Source organism: Juglans microcarpa x Juglans regia, chromosome 5D (assembly GCF_004785595.1).
Source record: "Juglans microcarpa x Juglans regia isolate MS1-56 chromosome 5D, Jm3101_v1.0, whole genome shotgun sequence".
Lineage (NCBI taxonomy): Eukaryota > Viridiplantae > Streptophyta > Magnoliopsida > Fagales > Juglandaceae > Juglans > Juglans microcarpa x Juglans regia.
This window is the reverse complement of record NC_054602.1, coordinates 35,400,501-35,420,880: the sequence shown is the minus strand read 5'-3', so window position 1 is coordinate 35,420,880 and position 20,380 is coordinate 35,400,501. Positions and strand designations below refer to the sequence as shown.

The following is a 20,380-nucleotide window of genomic DNA, read 5'->3' as shown; positions in this document are numbered from 1 at the left end:
AACTGCCGTCCCCCAGTGACTCCGGCCTGCTGTCAATATAAAATCAATAAATAAATAAATAAAATACATGAACCTAATAACGAGGGTCTTCTCAGTCTCATTTTTTAAGCCAAATAGTTTAATTCAACGAGTGGAGTGGAATATTCTAGATCCGAAGTGGTTTGGATTGGTAGTCCTCATGTAGAAAGGCCTCTCTAATTTAATGTTCTTACTGTAAATGTGAGAAGTTGCAATAGATAGTTTTGAATATAATGATAGCAGTATCTTGAAATATCCACATTTCTCTAAAAGGATTCATGTCGAGGCTGAAGTTTTAAATAAAAATTATGGGGCTAATGGGTTATAGCATTTAGAAATTGAAATAGTCTGATGATCATGACTGCGGTAGTGGCTCATGAGCGCTAATAGATTAGGCTTTTTACTTGTCTCCAAAGATGATATATTACTATGAAAAACTCTTGGGAGAAGCCACTCTAGTGGGTGCAGCTGCTGCACACCCTACGTGGCATAAGTCAAATGACTAAAAATGCCCTATAATATTTATCTCTCAAATTCGAAATTATTGTAGACTGAAAGAGTTGATGAGAGAGAGAGGCGATATGAGAGAGAGAGAGAGACTGAGATGTGAGAGAGTGACGATGAGAGAGAGAGTCGAGGAGATAGAAAAGATGAGAGAGAGAGTCGATCTGATGAGAGAGAGACGAATAGAGAGATCTGATGAGAGAGAGAGAGAGAGAGTCGAGGAGAGAGAGAGACGATGAGAGAGAGAGACTGAGATGAGTGAGAGAGCTCGAGATGAGAGAGGGAGCGGAGATGAGAGAGAGAGAGAGAGAGCCCGAGATGAGAGAGAGAAACCAAGATGAGTGAGAGAGCTCAAGATGAGAGAGAGCAGAGATGAGAGAGAGTCGATGAGGGATGAGAGTCAATCTGATGAGAGAGAGAGTCGATCTGATGAGAGAGAGAGACGATGGACCAAAAGAGAGAAGCCATCTAGTGCAAAACCAAAAAAAAAAAAAAAAAAAAAGACATGGATATGAAGCATCCACGTAGTTGCACACACTACATTGGATTCTATATAGAACGACTCTATTACTATATATAGATTTCGATATTTAGGAAAAGTAGTAAGATAAAATGGATAGATAGAGATAGTCGGATCCATCCAAGTTTTGTCCATATTAGAGAGAAAGGATGTGGGTTATGATATTTTCATGGTTGTTTTCACTGCCACAGAGGATAAGGAGAAAGTTTGGCATCATAGTCCTTGGTCATTTGATAAGAATTTGGTACTCTTAAAGGACTTTGAAGGGGAGTTGCAGCCATCAAGAATCCAAATGTCCCATGCTCTATTTTCGATTCTTATTTATGATTTACCATTTCACTGCATGTCGAGCACAATAGGTCGTTTCATTGTCCAATCAATTAGTGAAGTGGAATCTATAGATGTATCACAAGATGATATTTGCTAGGGTAAATACCTCCATATTCAAGTGAAGCTTAATGTGATGGAACCCCTTCCAAGAGGCAAACGGATTAATGTTCCATTTGGGTGAGTTTTAAATATGAGAAGTTTCTAAATATCTGCAATGGATGTGGTCGTCTGGGACATAATGAAAAAGATAGCTGGTATGAGAAACAGAGTGTTGAGTGGGAGGGTGGTCGTCAATTTGGGCCTTGGATTTGTGCACCGAAATTACAACATGCACGAGTTTTCTCCTCACTTATGCAGAAATCTACTCTACAAACTCTTTGGCATAATGTCATTTTTCCAAGGCTGTAGGTGGAGACTTCACCGAATACTAGCCATTTGCGTTTGCCAGAATGGTTATTACTCAAGGAGCAGAAAATCAGAGCAGTTGAGACGATTACTGTAGACCATATTCAAATTCTAGACATGAGCGAACAACAACTATCTATTGAGCCTTTGGGCTTTGGCCCTGTCTTGCAGCCCACGATCTTAGTCACTGATAAGCCATCGTAGGGCTCTGATCTTGGCCCTGGTTCATGCTTCACAGCAAAATCTATTGATCGAGTTCAAGAACCCTTTGATCGATCTTACCTTGGTGATTCTCCTACTGAGCAATGAAGTTCATGCAAAGGGAAAGGGGATTTGCTAATACCGAAATGGGGTGAGGGAGAGACTCAGTCTGATGCTGTGACTAACCTTTCTGGTGTTGCTAAACCCTCTAGGAAGCATCAGAAGAACGAGTTTCATTGTGGAAGTGCTCCCACGGTTTGGATATCGGCAGAGGCTGCTTGCCAGTCCCACCATGAAGTTCATTAGTTGGAACACTTGTGGGCTTTATAACCCATGGGTTGTTCGAGCTCTTCGATTGCTAGTTTGGAGAGAAGCTCCTGCCATTTTGTTCATCTAGGAAACAAAATTAAGTCAGCGTCATTTGGAAAATTTTAAGTTTCTGTTAGGTTTTAATGGATATAGTGGTGTTGATAGTGATGGAAGAAGTGGTGGTTTGGGTATTTTTTGAAAATCTAAAGTGAATTTGGTTCTTCGTAGTTTTTTCTAATTTCATATTGATACCTGGATTGTTGAAACTAATCTTAATCTTAAATGGCAAATCACGGGTGTGTATGGACACCTAGAGGTGTTTCAGAAGGCCTGTGTTTGGGATATGCTTCGTCATTTGCATTGTTTAGATTGTAGGGCATGGTTGGTCTTGGCGATTTCAATGAAATACTAATGAATGATGAAAAATTAGGGGGTCGACCACAACTTGTCAATCATATTCTAGCTTTTTGTGAATTTGTTGATAATTGTCATTTTAAAGATTTGGGGTTTTATGGTTTCCCATATACGTGGTGTAATCAGCGTGATGGAAGGGACATGATTTATGAGCAGTTAGATCGTTTTCTAGCTACTACTAAATGGATGAAGTTGTTTCCCCAAGCGACCTTGCAACATCTTCCAAAATCATTTACCAATTGGTCTGGATTTAAATGGTTGGGAGTCTACTATTCCTCTTGTTCTATAGCTTTTTAGGTTTGAAGTTATGTGGGCTAGATATCTTGAATATGAGAATATAATTGAACAAAACTTGAATTTTAATACAAGCAGTTGTGTTGTTTCTTCTATCATTTCTCCATGTCTGAGTGTGGTAGGAATCTCCGAGTGTGGAACTAGAATTCTTTCGAGAATCTTCAGGTTCAGCTAAGTGAGAAGCAAGGAAGAATAAAAGATTTGTATGAATTGCAAGTTTGAGGTTAATGCAACACAGATACGAGTACTTAAAGAGGAGATTAATGAGTTGCTGGAAAGGGAAGATATATTGTGATAATAACGATCAAATGTTCAATGGCTAAGTGCAAGAGATCATAATACAAAATACTTTCATTTCAAGGCTTCACAATGGTGTCGAAGGAATAGGATTACTAGTATACTTGTGATGATGGAAGATGGTGTGAGGATGGGGAAATGGATGCTGAGAAGCATTTGAATGAAGTCTTTTGTTCAAATACTCAAGGTTATAGGGAGCATGTGCTACCTTTATAACAATGGGTGACAACAAAATTAATGCTTCTTTAGATGCAGGTTTTCATCTGGACAAAGTATGGTGTGCCTTAAGTCAGATGTAGCCTCATAAGTCTCCAGGACCTACTGATATGTCTCATTTTTTCTTTCAGCAGCATTGGCATCTAGTGGGTGAAGGTGTTACAGCAGTTGTTCTTAAGATTCTAAATATGGGATATCTACCTTCTGACCTAAATCATATTTTTATTGTTTTGATTCCTAAGTTGAAGAATCCTACTAAGGTTGGAGATTATAGGCCTATTAGTCTATGCAATGTGATTTATAAATTAGCTTTTAAAATGCTTGCGAATAGACTAAAGAAAATCTCGCCACTTATGATATCGAAAAATCAAAGTACTTCTGTGTCGGAACACAAATTACATATAATATCCTTGTTACTTATGAGCTGGTTATTTTTTTACACTACAAAAGCCAAGGAAAAAATGTTTCATGTCTCTTAAACTTGATATGACTATTACATATGATAGAGTAGAATGGTGTTTCCTTCAAAGTGTTACGAGGCAAATGGGCTTTACTAATAAGTGATTTTTTTAATGTAAATTTGTATTTCTACTATTTCCTACTCAATTTTAGTGAATGATGTTCCTAATGGGCCTATAATTCCTTCTAGGTATTTAAGGTAAATGGATCCACTTTTCCTTTATCTTTTTTAACTTTGTGTTGAAGGTTTAGTGTCGTCGTTGAAAAAGTCAGAAATAGATAGTTGCTTGAATGAGATTTAGCTTTGTAGAGGTTGCCCCCGCATCAGTAATATGCTTTTTGCTGATGATTCTATTTTATTCTGTTGAGCTACCCTTAAGACAATATTCAGATTCAATCTTTGTTGAGGCAATATGAGGTGGCATTTAGACAGTAGATTAATATGATCAAAACTTCAATTTGTTTTAGTCCAAATACATCAGTAGAGGTGAAAGGCAGTATCTTAGGCTCGTGGAATGTGGAGAGAGCTGTAGCACATGATAAGTATCTAGATTTACCATCTTTGATTGGTCACTCTAAGAGAAATGTTTTCAATGGCATTAAGGATCGAGTTTGGAAGAAATTATAAGGTTCGTAGGAGAAAACTTTGTCGCAAGTAGGGAAGGAGATCTTGATTAAAGTTGTTGCACAATCCATTCCAACATATTCTACGAGTTGCTTTAAACTACCCTTAGACTTGTGTAAAGATCTGGAGAAGTTAATGGCATAATTGTGGTAGGGTTAGAAATCTCATGAAAGTCGAATACATTGGATGAGTGGGAAGTTTGATTGGGTGAAAATATTTCGTCGATTGGAGGCTTTCAACCTAGCCTTGTTAGCAAAACAAGGTTGGAGATTATTCCAAAATACTGACTCATTGTTTTACAAGGTATTCAAAGCGAAGTATTTTCCTCATTCTTCTTTACTTGATTCCTTGTTGGGTAACCATCCTTCCTATGCTTGAAGAGGGATTAGTTTGGCTAAGGGGATTATGAGACAATATTGCATGTGGTGAGCTGAGACTGGTCAGAACATTAGAATTTTCAAGGATTGTTCGTTTCTAGTTTGTATACCTTTCACTGTTCAATGTGATTTGGATTATGATGTTATAGTAAGTAAGCTTATCGATATGGAGGTTCCCTAGTGGAATAGAGAGAAACTGTCCATAAATTTTCTAGTTGAAATACAAGAGGCTATATTGAAGCTTCCATTGAGTTTTATTGGTCTAAAAGATAAATTAATTTGTGTTGATCAGAATAATGGATTCTTTTTAGTCAAGCCTGCCTATAGAAGAGTAGCCCAAACAAATCCAAGTTTGGTCTAGAGGAGAGCTCTATTGTTGTCTCATGGAAATGACTTTGGAAATCCATATGGCATATGCATAGTCTGGGAAAGATAAAAGAATCTTGCTTGGCAATGCCATGATATTCTTCCTACCACTAATTGCTTAGAAATGAGACATGTGGTGATAGATGAAAATTGTCTATTATGCCATAAACAGGTGGAAAGTTGTCTTCATGCTATTTTTCATTGTGAACAAGTTCAGTAGGTATGGCTTAAGAGATATTCTACCATATTTAATGAGTTTCATTCTTGTCAAAGTGTCGATGCTTTCATTATCAATTTGCTGCAGCATGTGGTCGATATGAATTTTGTTGACTTCTTTACAATTGCTTGGAGTATTTGGTATAAACGAAATATGCCGATTTTCCAACAGAAATACATTGCACCTAATGTTATAGTCTGGAATTGTTTCAACTTATTATGAAGCTATCATCAAGTGAATTCCCAAAGACAGGTACTAATTAGAGAGCATTGTCTCTTGTGGGAAAAACCACCTCATGAAAGTGTTGAGTTGAATGTGGATCAGGCTATTTTTTCAGATTTGAATAAGTCGTGGGCGGGTGTTGTTTTAAGGGATGAAGAAGGTGTTATTTTATATGTTGTTTGCAATGTGGTGAAAGGGGTTTGTTATGTTGATACTATGGAAGCTCTTGCAATTCTCAGGGTTTTGCAATTTATTGCTCATATGGGTTTTTGAAGACTTAGAGTTGAAAGTGATTCATAAACCATTGTGACAATGTTGAATTCTAATAAAGTGGATTGGTCAACCAAGTTGCTATATTAGCTTATATCAAATGCTTGTGTTTAGGATTTCAAAGTGTTGAATTCCATCATATCCCTCTTAAGCAAATGATGTTGCACATACATTGGCTAGATTTTGTAAAAGCATGGAGGATACTATAATTTGGTGCCATTCTATTTCAGATATGATCAAACAATCTATTATCTTTTAGCTGTCTATGTAATTGAATTCTTGTAATACTTGTTCTTTTTTAATGAAGTTGTTTAAACTATAAAAAAAATAGTGTTTATTGAAAAGAGAAAACGTAAAAGTTCATAACAAAAAAGAGGTTGACGTGTCGTATCATTAACAATAACAGGGATTTTGTTTAATTCCTTAAGCAAATTGAATTATCTAATTTTAGAAAGAGATTAATATGTTATGTAGTTGTTAAGATATTTAATACTATACACATAAGATTCTCAATAAAATGATGCATATCTAATATTGTTGATATAGTTTTCAACCCCTAGCAAGTATGCCTTCTACGTCCTTACATCAAAGCCGGCAACACAATTAGTTCAGTTGGGCTAGATCAGCTTCAAACACTCCAAAGATTAAGTCAAATATATTGAAAATAATAGAGAATAACATACTAAATATCTAATATTGTTGATATAGTTTTCGACACCTAGCAAGTATGCCTTCTACGTCCTTACATCAAAGCATAAAACATAATAAGTTCAATTGGGCTAGGTTAGCTTCAACCACTCTAAAGATTAAGGCCCTGTTTGGAACTTGGACTGAACTGAGATCAGTTTAGTTCAATCTAATTTTAAATTAAATCTAACATCCAAACACTTAACTCTCAAATCATTAACTTATCTCAACTCAAAACCTTTTTATACATGGGACTCACAATCTTTTTTAACTTAATACTTCTTTACACTCGGGACCCACAACCTTTTTCAACTTCCTATAAATACATCTAAACTTATCTTAACATCTAAACACATCTAAACTCATTTTAGGTGAACTCCACAAAATTCACTTCACTATCTCAACTCATATGTTTTAAATTTAAAGTATATATATTACTTAAATTATGGTCTTATAAATTATCAACATATTTCTTTTGATAAATACATTAGTAATACTAATACTAAAATTGGACCGAAACCAGTAAAATTGGAAGTACCTGTTTAGAAGGATAACTAGTGCGGTATCGATTCTTGAAAATGTAAAACCAATGTATACCAGTTCAGTTCTAAAATTTATCCAAAACCGAACCAAACTGGATCAGTTACACATCTAATATGGAGGATAATGGTATTTATAGATGATCCGTTGTTAGTGGAATTATGGAAAATTATTTCCTACGCATTTTGATATTGAAATTACAATATTCCCCTATCTCTAAGAGTTGGTAACGCCATTTGGCCACCCATATTTTGGTATGGGGTACCTACTTTCTTTAATGATGCTTTTATGTTTCATTCTTAATCACTAAACGATATATAATGTCATCTTTGCTTCAATCTCAAAGGTAATTCTCAATCCATCTGAAACTAGTTGACTCTTAGTTTAATGTTAAATAAATCGTTTTTTTTTTCAATATCACTGACGAACTAGGATTTCTGCCTAATACAGGATGACGAGCACTTGCCTTGGGCAAAGAGGCACGCATTTGGCCAAGTGAGGTCAAATACTCACATTGGGCATGGAAGTGGTCTCTGTTGAGTAGCTGAGGTGTCAAACACTTGTTAGGTGAGGTGATGGGCACCTATATAGCGGGACGATGAACATCTGCCAAGGCAAATTGGCAAACACTTAACTAGGTGGTGTTAATTGTCTGGTCTTTATGAGATTTGGATAGCTTATGGTGGGGTGGGGAGGCTTTGTAATAAGAGCATTGGCAATGGCCCCAAGTACAAATTTTGGCTAGAATTTCAAGTTTTAGCTATAGCATTAACCTTTAGTTAGGTGAATCCACATTGGACTAGATATCTTAAAGTCAAAATAGTAATATACTATTATATAATAATATTTTCAATTTTTTTTATATTTTACAAATACATTTCATATATTAATTAATAATTTATATTTTACTTAAAATTATTGTTTCCCAACTATTTGTTTCCTCAACCTAATATTAACATTTCATACTAATATTATCCGAGGTATTTAACCACATTACTATATAATATCACTTCCAATAAAATTGCAAGTGTAATAAAATCTCATAATGAATCATGCAAATATGGACATCAAAATTGTGTGAGAGAGAGATAGAGACTTGAGCATAATCTAGGCAACAGTATGAGTGAGTGTGCAGCTTAAAAATCAAAACCGCTAGGACATCTAGTATCCATGAACTTCATAATAAAAATGGAGAAGCTACAACAAAGTTGATTTCAAGTAAGATAAGTAAAGAAATAAAGTAAAAACACCATAACACTAAAAAAGGAAATTATTAGAATTGTACATAATATATATTGTAAGAAATTCAAGCATTTGTACATAATATATAGTTGAACACCAAGTCAAGCTCGCATACATTTTTAAAGCATTTGTCCACTGTTACATTCAGCTCATTTAGTATATCAGTGACATACAATATATATGACAAACACAATCCATCAGCATAAAATTATGATAAAATTTAAACATTTCCAAAAGGCAAATGACCTTCATAATCATGGTGCTAAAGCATAAAATCATTAAATCTAACTTCGGACAACAATACATTAGTTTTAGATAAATTTTCACAAATTAACCTTTAATAATGCTCAATTTGCAATAAGTAATTTGTAACAAAGATACAACATTCATTTACTACTACCCTGTTTCTTGAGCATGCCACATTGACCGTACTAACATTCAATGTTAGAGATAGTATAGAATGGAGAGGTGAATTATTAAAAAAATGTACCTTGTATCAAGTCGAGCATGGCAAGCTCATTTTCAAAACTATCAAATACTAAAACAAAGTATAGTGTTGCATAGTGCTTGTATACAAGGCAACTATCAATTTAGTGAAGACACACAATTTAGTTTAATAAAAGATATTCTCAATAAAATAATATATACAGATTTGGTAATAGTCCACAAATTACCAACACAGTTCAGTTTCTAGTACAAAGATAATATCCACAGTCCAAGTATTTAGTTGCTACCTAGCCACATATTTATCCAGCCCACATGTGGCTGGACAGCCATTAAATTCCCAACAAATTTAGTACTACCAACATTAGAAGTTAGACACCTCCATAAGGTGTCGAAGGAGATGTAGATGTATCTCCGGAATGAGACTTTGAATCCTAAAAAATTACTAGTTAAATATTACAAAAATATTCTTATTGCATGGCATTGATGCCACGTACATCTACATCTTCTCCTTTAGTTCAAATTTCTTCTCCTCTAGTTCAAACTTCTTCTTCTTTAGTTCAAATATACTTTCTCGCTTTTTTGGTTTGCCTTCAACATAGCATTTCTCTGCTCTTCCATGGTCATCGCTCTATCCTTAGTCATTTTAGCTAATGCAATTTTGATCTCTACCTCTTTATCTTCCATCGACTTCCGCTTCCACTTCCTTTCTTTCTAAGCTTTTTTGCCTGGAGGTCTCTCAGTAAGAACCTCCAGGTCCTCCTCGGCTAAATCAACATCAACTTCACCAACATATTTTTCTTGTGACTTTCTCTTCTTACCAAAGGTGGATATATGTTACTGCTAGGGGTGTAAATTTAAACCGAGAAACCGAAAAACCGGTCCGGACCTGACCGGTTAGTCCGGTTTTGAACCGGTCCGATCCGGAACCAGTTCCTATATTATGAAAACCGGCCGAATCCGGTCCGGTTTCGGTTTCGTAGTTTCCGAGACCGGACCAAACCGGACCGGTTGAAAAAAATATATATATAAAAATTAATTTTATATATTATACAAAATATTTATATATATATAAGTTTTATATATAATATATAATTATATATTAAAATTTTTTATATATAATGATATTTCATATTATAATTTATAAATTATAACATAAAATGTTAATTTTAAATATGAACATTTGTAATTTGTTTGATCATATATTATTAATATAATTATATATAAGATAATGTTATTATAATTTATAAAATAAAAGTTTAATCTTAAAGATGAAAATTTAATTGATCATATGCTTTAAACATAATATATATATATATATATATTAAATTGTTAATAACATTTTATCATAAGAAATAATACTTTATTATATATTTTTTACATTTAAAAAAAAAACCAGAAAACCGGACCTAACCAAACCGGAAACCGGTAAAACTGGAGGTACCGGTTTAAGAGGGTAACCGAGACGTAATTGGTTTTGAAAAATGCAAAACCGGTACATACCGGTTCGGTCCTAGATTTTGTCCAAAACCGGACCAAACCGAACCTGTTACACCCCTAGTTGCTGCCATTTTTGTTGGTGTCTTTTGAGACACCAACAGTGCTCTATTGTGAAATTAGACCCTACCATCTCTTTGTACAATATCTTTGACTTCTCAATCTACAAAGGTAAAGGAATATTTGTTAGTTCATAAATTCATGATTAAAACAAAATAGTACATACCTTGTCTTGCTCGGTTGCACCACTCGGGTGCAATGGTGCAATGACTCTACATGTGCTATATATGCACAGAACTTATTTGTCAATTTTTAAATCATGGACCATCAATTTATCAATGAGCCCTCAGAATGGTCAGCAGTGTTTGGTTTTTTATATTCATGATAAAATGTGGTAATTCTTTCCCACATTTGAATGAACTTTTGATCCGTACCCCTTATCGCATCGATGTTAATGTTGAGCCAAGCTGAGACAATGAGGTTATCCTCCTCTACAGTGAAAGATGCACCTCTTTGAACTTTTTTTGTAAGATGCCTCTTTTCACCATCAATGGAGGTTGCTTAGATCACAACATTAGAATGTTGCGTTGTGGTGCTATTACAACCTCTTACTCCTCCTCCACTTTGTAAGAGAGTGGTGAAGAATGGGTCATCATCAAAATGTGTGTCCATCCTTGAAAAAGATTAAATTTTCAAGGAGTCAGAAAAGTTATCCAATATAAGTCCAAATTCACAAGATTCCAGCATATTCACAAGGGTACAGCTTCAGTTGCCTTGGTTTTCAAAAGTAGGATGCATATTTTAAAAGTTAAGTGAGAGGACAAATGCAAAGCAAATATAAATGCACACCAATTGCCTTGCAAACCAACAAAATCGGTATAATATACACTGCTTTGGTTTTCCAGAAATGATAGATATCATAGATAATTAAACAGTTAGACAATTAATGCAACAGTTAGACAGTTAGTGCAACAATTAGATATATCAAATTTGTTATATAAACAATTAGACAGATGATGCATTACTAGAAAATCCCCTTCACTTTTAATGCAAAGCCGCATCAATAAGTGGTGGGCAAAGGAAAAATAAAACAATCTTCCCCTATCATATTCTTTAACAAGATTTCATGTAGCATGTTCTGCCAAAAACATACACTACAAAATTTAATAGGTTGTTTGTAGGAATGAAGATTTTTATTATGTTTGATAAGTCAAAATTATCCATAAGAGTGATGCTATAGCTTGCTAAAGGAAGACTGATCATATTAGAAGACTGAAACAAGACTTACACACCCTGCACGAACCAAAAAACTTTGTGGCCAAGGTAAAATGCATTTGTGGTGGTTGTTTAGGTTCTCTTTTTGGCTAACTATTGTTATCCACTATCATCTATTCTTTTCAACTTATAATTGTGGGAAGGGGGAGTTCCACTAAACCCAAGAATATAACAATATACACTCTTGTAGGAATACAGTTCATACCATTGTAAAACTAAAGTTCAAGATTTGGGATAGAAGATGGCTCCAAGGTTAGATTTTATTTGTGGTCTAGAAAATGAAGCTTTCCCGAATGTGTGCATTGTCGCTCATCCTGAACTCGTGCCCTACAATAGAGTTCCAACAGAACCAAATGCATAGTATGGGAATAACCAAATGTAGAGTTCCAACAGAAACAAATGCATAGCAAAATGCAATGAACCAAATGCATAATATGGGGTAATCACAAATGAAGAAACAAATGCATAGCAAAAACTAAGAAAATCTAAAATACCGAAATACCCAAATCACAAACCAAAATACTGAAATTACAAATTAGTTACACGGAAATACCCAAGTCACGATTTTCAAGTTCAGTTTGTGGGGAAAATGTGCAACCTTTTGGACGATGATTCACCGGCAAGGCAACCTTGTGATAGAGTGGTCCTTGCAAACCCTAACACAGAAAAATCACTTGATGAAATGGAAGAAAATAGAAAGAGAAGAGGGAGAGGAAATATAAGCAGAGAAGAGGGAGAGACAAGCGAGGAAGAGAAATTACCTTTTAGGCTGGAAGATGATGGCTACGTGGACTCACAACGGAGAGAAAGCACCTTGCAGTTGAAGAAGACGCAGGTCTCTTGGGTGCTTGTGGTTGAAGAAGACGAAGGACTCAAAATGAGGTGTTCGCACATTTCGGGAGAAAGAAAGGAAAAACGAGGGAAATGAGATGAAGAAAGAGAAATGAATAAGGAAAATAGATGAAATAATAAAATGTTGGTTTCAATGATGAACAGTAACTCACTATGTTTGGAGAGGAGTCTGATTTTAGTATAGTTGAAGTCTTAAACTTTAGACTTTTAGCTAGTCCAATGTAGATATTTTTATTTATTTTTTACATATAGTCAAATTATGGACTTGCATTGGCATTTGGCTAGGCTATTGCCAATGCTCTTACAAAGCCTCCCCACCCCGCCACAAGCTATCCAAGTTTAAGAAAGACCAGACAACCAACACCACCTAGTTAAGTGTTTGCCAATTTGCCTTGGCAGATGTTCGTCGTCCCGCTATATAAGTGCCCCTCACCTCACCTAACAAGTGTTTGACACCTCAACTACTCATCAGGGACCACTTCCATGCCCAATGTGAGTACTTGATCTCACTTGGCCAAATGCTTGCCTTTTTGCCCAAGGTAGGTGCTCGTCATCCTGTATTAGGCAGAAATCCTAGTTCGTTAGTGATATTGGAAAAAAATGATTTATTTAGCATTAAACTAAGAGTCTACTAGTTTCAGATGGATTGAGAATTACCTTTGAGATTGAAGTAATAAATGCGAAAATGACATTATATATCATTTAGTGATTAAGAATAAAACATAAAAGCATCATTAAAGAAAGTAGTACCCCCCATACGAAAATATGGGTGGCCAAATGGCGTTACCAACTCTTAGAGAGAGGGGAATATTGTCATTTCAATATCAAACATTGTAGGAAATAATTTTCCATAATTCCACTAACAACGGATTGTCTATAAATACCATTATCCACCATATTAGAGGTGTAACCGATTCGGTTTGGTTCGATTTTGAACAAATTTTGAGACTGAACCGGTATATACTGGTTTTGCATTTTCAAGAAACGATACAGCACTAGTTATCCTCCTAAATTGGTATTTCCGATTTTATCGATTCTGGTCCGGTTTTAGTATTAGTATTACTAATGTATTTATCAAAAGAAATATGTTGATAATTTATTAGACCATAATTTAAGTAATATATATACTTTAAATTTAAAACATATGATCAAACAAATGTTCATGCTTAAGATTTAAATTTTATGTTATAAATTATAATATAACATTATTTCATATATAATTATATATATATATATATTATATAAATTATATATAATATAAAAAATGTTATATATGATATTAAAAATTAATTAATATATATATATATACACGAACAGGTTCGTTCAGGTGCCGAAAAACTTAAAACCAGAATCGGACTAGTTTTGACTGTTCTTAAAATGGAGAAACTTGTCTTGGACCGAACCGATCTAGCATCAGACTGAATCAACCAGTCCGGGCTGGTTCTCCGATTTATTTTTATAGCCCTACTCCATATTAAAATGTGATGATTTCTCCCTTAAAATAAACTAATTCTCTGTAGTCTTCCACATATTTGGCTTAAGTCCTGTTAGGATGTTAAGTTGAGTTGAGATGAATTTAATTTTTTATTAATAGTAGTGAGTTGAGATAGTAGAGTGAGTTTTGTGGAGTTCACCTAAAATGAGTTTAGATGTGTTTGAATGTTAAGATGAGTTTAGATGTATTTATAAGAAGTTGAAAAAGGTTGTGGGTCCCGCGTGTAAAGAAGTATTAAATTGAAAAAGATTGTGAGTCTCACGTATAAAAAGGTTTTGAGTTGAGATAAGTTAATGATTTGAAGGTTAAGTGTTTGGATGTTAGACTTAGCTTAAAATTAGATTGAATTGTTCAGTTCAGTCTAAATTTCAATGGCTAGGCCATTGCCAATGTTCTAAGGCATTTCAGCCTCATGTTGGTTTTATGGTACTTGGTTTATTGAATGAGTTTATCTTAAAATCGGATCTGGTAACTTTGGGCATTTTACAACCCCCAATGAGATGGTGCCACATCATGAATTCATGATACTTACCATGGGTCTCTCTCTTCGATTTACTCTCTCTTCCTAACTTCACTCTTCATCTGTCCATTCCTTCCTTTCAAGCCCTAGTTCCTCTGTCCGTTCCTCACCGTCGATTCCTCTATCCTACTACATAGTCATATTTTTTTTCTATGCAACCAAACCTCTCTTTGAGCTCTGTATTGAGCTTGATTCTTCCTATATTTCTTTTACCATTATTGTCACTCGAGTGATCTTCAGCGTGATTTTTCTTTCTCTCTTTTCACAATTTTCATATATGTTGAAGCATATCAAATATTACTCATTTCAGTTTTATTTGCACGAAGATTAAGCTACAAGATGGAAGACAATAGTGTTTGGAAATAAAATCAAAGTTTGCTATTGTTGCATTACATAGTTAAGAATTTATTATCAAGTCAGTGATCCATTTCTCCTAAAAAAAAAAAAAAAGGGTTCGGAGTCTTTGTCTTCAACTTTAACTTGATTTACTCAAGGGTTTTTGTTCTTTCGAATTTTGTTCGTTGAGATATTTTCCTCTGTTTTTCTATGTTTTTCCTTTCCCCATGGTACCCCGAAAATCCTGTTAATTTAATCTCTAGCATCCACCAAGTGGGAAAATTGGAAAAATGCTTCACCTTGTCTAATAGCAAGTTTTGTATCAAACGTGTCTTTGCTTATACTGTAAATTCACTACATTGGACACGTGTTACCCTCTTATTTGAAGGTGGAAATCCTCCAAAGATACCTCATCCAATCTGGAGTGGCTCCCTTGTTGAATTTAGGGCAGGGTTATGGGCCTTTTGTTACTTGGAAAACAAAAGCACTCCCAATGGCTTTTGTGTTATAAAAAAAATATAAATAATTTGAAGAATTGATTTAAAAAAAAGCTTCATCTCATTATGTAAAATGAATAGTAAAATACAATTAGTTATAATATCTCGCTATATGTAACGGATATTGTTCATCCTATAAAAAAATTTTTATTGTTGATATTTCATTTACTCTCTTATTTTTATTTATTTTGATTTTTATTATGTAAGTAAATTCTTTTTATTGTTCATCATTTAAAACACATATATTTCATTTTCATCTAAAAAATATCTTGAAATTATTTTTAAACTATTTTTTTATATTTGATTTTATTTTTAATTTTTATTAGCTTATATATTTTTGTTTTACATGTATAGGATTGAATTATTTTACATTGCATATAAAAATAAATTACAAATATAAAAAAATATATGGATATTGTAAATTTATTGGTAGAAATAAAATATTTAAAAAGAATAAAAAAATATTTAAATGATATAGAGAAAAAATAAATAAACTAATAGATGATATATTGTAAAAATATATATGTAAAATAAAAAAAAATAAATTTTAATAATAAATTTTAAAGAATAAGATAAAGAATTAGGTATTGTTTGGATTCGAAGATAAGTTGAGATGAGTTATGAATAATAATGAGATGAATTATAAATAGTAATAAAATTTATGAATTGAAATTGATGAATAATAATAAATAATAATAAAATAAATTGTGAATACAAATTTATAATTTTTGCATTCAAGAGGATAGAAGAGGGGAAAGTATTGCCGTGAATGAGTTCGTGGTCAATAAAGGGACACAAGTCCATAGATAGAGAAGAATATATCGGGATTCCCTTCTTACTTCCCTCCTCCTCGCTTCACTGTATATTTGTTTCTTTTTTTTTTTTAGCAAAAATTTAATTAAATACCAAAACAAACGTACTTTTGGTTCTATTCCTAATAATTGCATCTTTATTGAGTTCCGTGCCCCCAATTGCTTCTTCTCTTTGAAGTCCTTTCCTCGTCACTCCTCGGCCCCCCACTACCCTCTTTATCTCCTCTTCTTTAATTTCTCCTTCGAGTTTTAATCATCTAATCTAAACAAACAAATCAACTGATTGAAATTGATATACAGTTTCTGAGATACAAAATATAAGTAAAAATTCAATGGTGGACAAAAGCAGAAGAGGTAAAAAGCAAAAGGGTGCAGTAGCAGCAGTACTACTACTGGCTGGCTGGCTGTCAGCCTGAAATGAAAAACAAAAGAAGAAAATATGGCCTTCCAAATCTAAACATCACGATAAGGCTATTTGCGGTAGTTCATGTGAATCCCCCCCTCCCCTTGATATTCCCTCCATCTCCATCCTTCTCCACCACAGCCAGACTGTTTATTTCACATGTTGTCGGAGCTTGCAAACTGAGAACAAGAAAATGGTCTCCGACAGCTCCTTCTCCTCTGCCAACCGTTCTCCGGCTCCTAAGTTTTGCAACTCCTTTACTACTCGGTACTTCTCTCTCTCTCTCTGTACATTTTATATGTTGTTATGTTGATCCGTTAACTTCTAGTTTATGGTATCTTCCCTAGTTTATGGATTTTTATGGTTTAAATTTTACTTATAATATCTTCGTACTATTTTTGTTTAGTTCTTTGACATCCGTACGCCTCTATATTTTTTAGATTTTTTTACTTGTCATTTACTCCCCTGTTCTTTATTCTTAAACCGTAGTTTAGATTTTTTTTCACACACCCACACAAAAACGTCTCTTTGTCCTGCTTGTTGTTTCTATTGTCACTTAATTCATGAGACTCTGAAAGTAAAGGGTAAGGATCTCGATTTTCTCTTTTACAGTTCAACTTAACTTTTGAGATTAAAGGATAAGATCTTAGTTTCTAACATTGCATAGGGGAGACAAATATCCCTCGAGCCTCAGATTTGTTGATACTTTATTGTCCAGTTCTTTTCTTGTTCTATGGTTTTATTATCTTTTGATGCAGTTGCGTAGCAATGTTCTTGTTTTCTTTATGTATGTTTTCTCTGTGTAGTTCATGTGAAAATTTGTCACATTGGATGTTCTATTTGCATGCAGTATCTTTTCAGATGTTGCTGGGGACGTCACAATCGTGGTAGATGGAGAGTCATTTTTACTGCATAAGGTGAACTTTCTTTTGAAAATTTAAGGGACTCTGGTTTTAATGCAGGTGATATCTACTTTTTAAGATATTTATGAGCCAATTTCTGAGGTAAATCTTTTGTTGGGATTCTAAAGTTTCCAAAGGACTGTATGTTAGCCTCAAAAGAGTTAATATACGACCTAGTGTATATTTAATTGCATATGCATCATGACTTGTCAAAATCTGCATCAAGTAATTTTAACTCAATCAAGTTGTTATTTTTGGTCTGGTTTATTGAAGTTCCCCCTGGTGGCACGGAGTGGAAAGATTCGGAAAATGATTGCAGATGCCAAGGATTCGAACATTTCTAAATTGGAGCTCTTCGACTTCCCAGGTGGCCCCCAGACATTTGAGCTGGCCATGAAATTTTGTTATGGCATGAACTTTGAGATTACAAGTGCAAATGTTGCACGTCTGCGTTGTGCTGCAGAGTACCTGGAAATGACTGAAGATTATCGAGAGGAAAATCTCATTGAACGAACAGAGATTTATCTGAATGAGGTCGTGGTTCAAAGTCTTGAAAAATCAGTTGAAGTCTTATCCACCTGTGAGATGCTACTTCCTATAGCAGAAGTGGTTGGAATTCCAAGCAGATGTGTGGAGGCTATTGCTATGAATGCTTGCAAGGAACAACTGGTTACGGGTTTGTCTAGGTTGGAGTGTGAGAGTGAATCTACGGAGCTAAAGAGTGTTTGTCTTGAGTGGTGGGTTGAAGATCTCTCTGTCCTGAGGATTGACTTCTATCATAGAGTTATTTTTGCCATGGGAAGAATGGGTGTTCGACCGGATAGCATTGTTGCTTCTTTACTTCATTATGCTCAAGCATCATTAAAAGGCATTGAGAAATGTCAAATATGGAATCCAGCAAGGACCAAACCAACTTCTGGCATGGTAGAAAATGACCAAAAGATAATTGTGGAAACTCTTGTAAGCCTAATGCCCACAGAGAACGGCTCTTCCATTCCTTTGAGTTTTCTTTTTGGGATGTTGAGGATGGCTATCATGCTGAATGCTACCATTGCATGCAAGCTTGAGCTTGAAAGGAGGATAGCTCTGCGTTTGGAAATGGTTTCACTCGATGATATGCTTATCCCATCTGTCAGAAATGGGGATTCATTATTTGATGTTGATACAATTCATCGGATATTGGTGAATTTCTTGCAGCGGATTGAAGAGGAAGAAAATGAAGACTGTGGGTATGAATCAGAAGGCATGGGCTCACCAAGCCATGATTCTGTGTTAAAGGTTGGACGGCTTATTGATGCATATCTAGCAGAAATTGCTCCAGATCCTTATCTGAGTCTACAAAAATTCATTGCTTTGATTGAGATACTGCCTGAATATGCACGTGTCATCGATGATGGGATCTATAGAGCAATAGATATTTATTTGAAGGTAAATATTGCACTATCAATAACCTACAACAGACAATTTGAATTCTTTCAACCTAAGATAAATCTTGCAATTCACATCCATCCTCCCACTGATATCTAATATCAATAGTTACGGACCTTTTATGGTGTCCTCATTTTGGGAATCAATGGTTCCTCATTGGTTTTGACATATCCCAGCTATGATTGTCACCACAGACTTCTGAAGTGCCATGAAATGGATATGCAACTTTTTCTCTCCTGCTCTGTTCTCATTAATCCCAACTTACTCTTTGTCCTATGTTCCCTCTTATAGGCTCATCCAATGCTAACTGAAAACGAGTGCAAAAAGCTCTGCAAGTTCATAGACTGCCAAAAACTCTCTCAAGATGCATGCAATCATGCTGCACAGAATGATCGACTCCCGGTACAGATGGCAGTGCGTGTCCTCTACTCAGAGCAGGTCCGCTTGAAGAATGTCATATCCGGGAGTTCTGGTGATGGTTTTCTGTCACAGAGAATCAGCAGTGGTGTCCCTAGTGCTGCCATGTCACCTCGAGATAATTATGCTTCTCTAAGGAGAGAAAACAGAGAACTAAAGCTCGAGATTTCAAGAATGCGGGTGAGACTAAGTGAGTTGGAGAAGGAGCAGATGTTTATGAAACAAGGTATGATGGATAAAGCAGGGAATGGAAAAACTTTCTTGACCTCACTCTCTAGAGGGATTGGAAGGATTGGAATCTTTAGCGGTCCAGGAGGAGGAAAGCGGCAGAAATCAGGTCGGAAGTCTCAAGGGAAAAATGGAAGGAGTAGGAGGCATTCTGTTTCCTAGATTTGTTTAAATTTGATCTTTGTTTTTCAGAGGGAAGGGAAGGCTTATGGCTGTATATGAGTTAATGTTTCTTCAATTTTGGAGAAGATATGGCATTATTCTTAGATAAAAGATGGGTTGGTTATGTATCGACTGATTTGAGGAGCAATGGAATCGTTCTAATTGGCACGCTCATAAGACTGTTGTTGGTGCTTGCTGTAGTAAATCCATGACCAAATGCCCATATCATTATTCATTAGCATCTCTTTAACGTCCTACAATTATTTGTAACTACTGGACTAGAGAACAAGCACCAACAAAGGTTCAAATGAATGCAGAACAAATCAAAATCAAACAGACTTATCCCCAAAAGTACAAAATTGACAGGAGACCATGCAAAGATGCTTACCCCTGCACTATCAACCACTGGGGTGGGGAAACGAAAAGAAAAAAGATTCCAGATTATTCTCATGCGGTCCTCCGGTCAATCATCCTAAAATGTGCTTTCGAATATGCATTTCTTAAATCACTTTTCGTCCAAAAAAAAAAAAAAAATGTGCATTTCTTAATAAGTTAAAGACGAGCGGTGACTTGTGAGGAAAAAAGAATCGGAGGCCCAC

The 20,380-nt window shown here is 35.0% G+C and overlaps 1 protein-coding gene across 1 annotated transcript; it reads left to right on the top strand.

Moving 5' to 3' along the window:
* The first annotated feature begins 16,572 nt into the window (after positions 1-16,572).
* On the top strand, positions 16,573-19,949 carry LOC121266058 (BTB/POZ domain-containing protein At3g08570). The gene is made up of 4 exons (XM_041169759.1): positions 16,573-16,911; positions 17,495-17,561; positions 17,820-18,974; positions 19,266-19,949. The coding sequence occupies exons 1-4, from the start codon at positions 16,838-16,840 to the stop codon at positions 19,779-19,781; spliced, it is 1,812 nt and encodes a 603-aa protein (XP_041025693.1). The 5' UTR covers positions 16,573-16,837; the 3' UTR covers positions 19,782-19,949.
* The last annotated feature ends 431 nt before the right edge of the window (positions 19,950-20,380 follow it).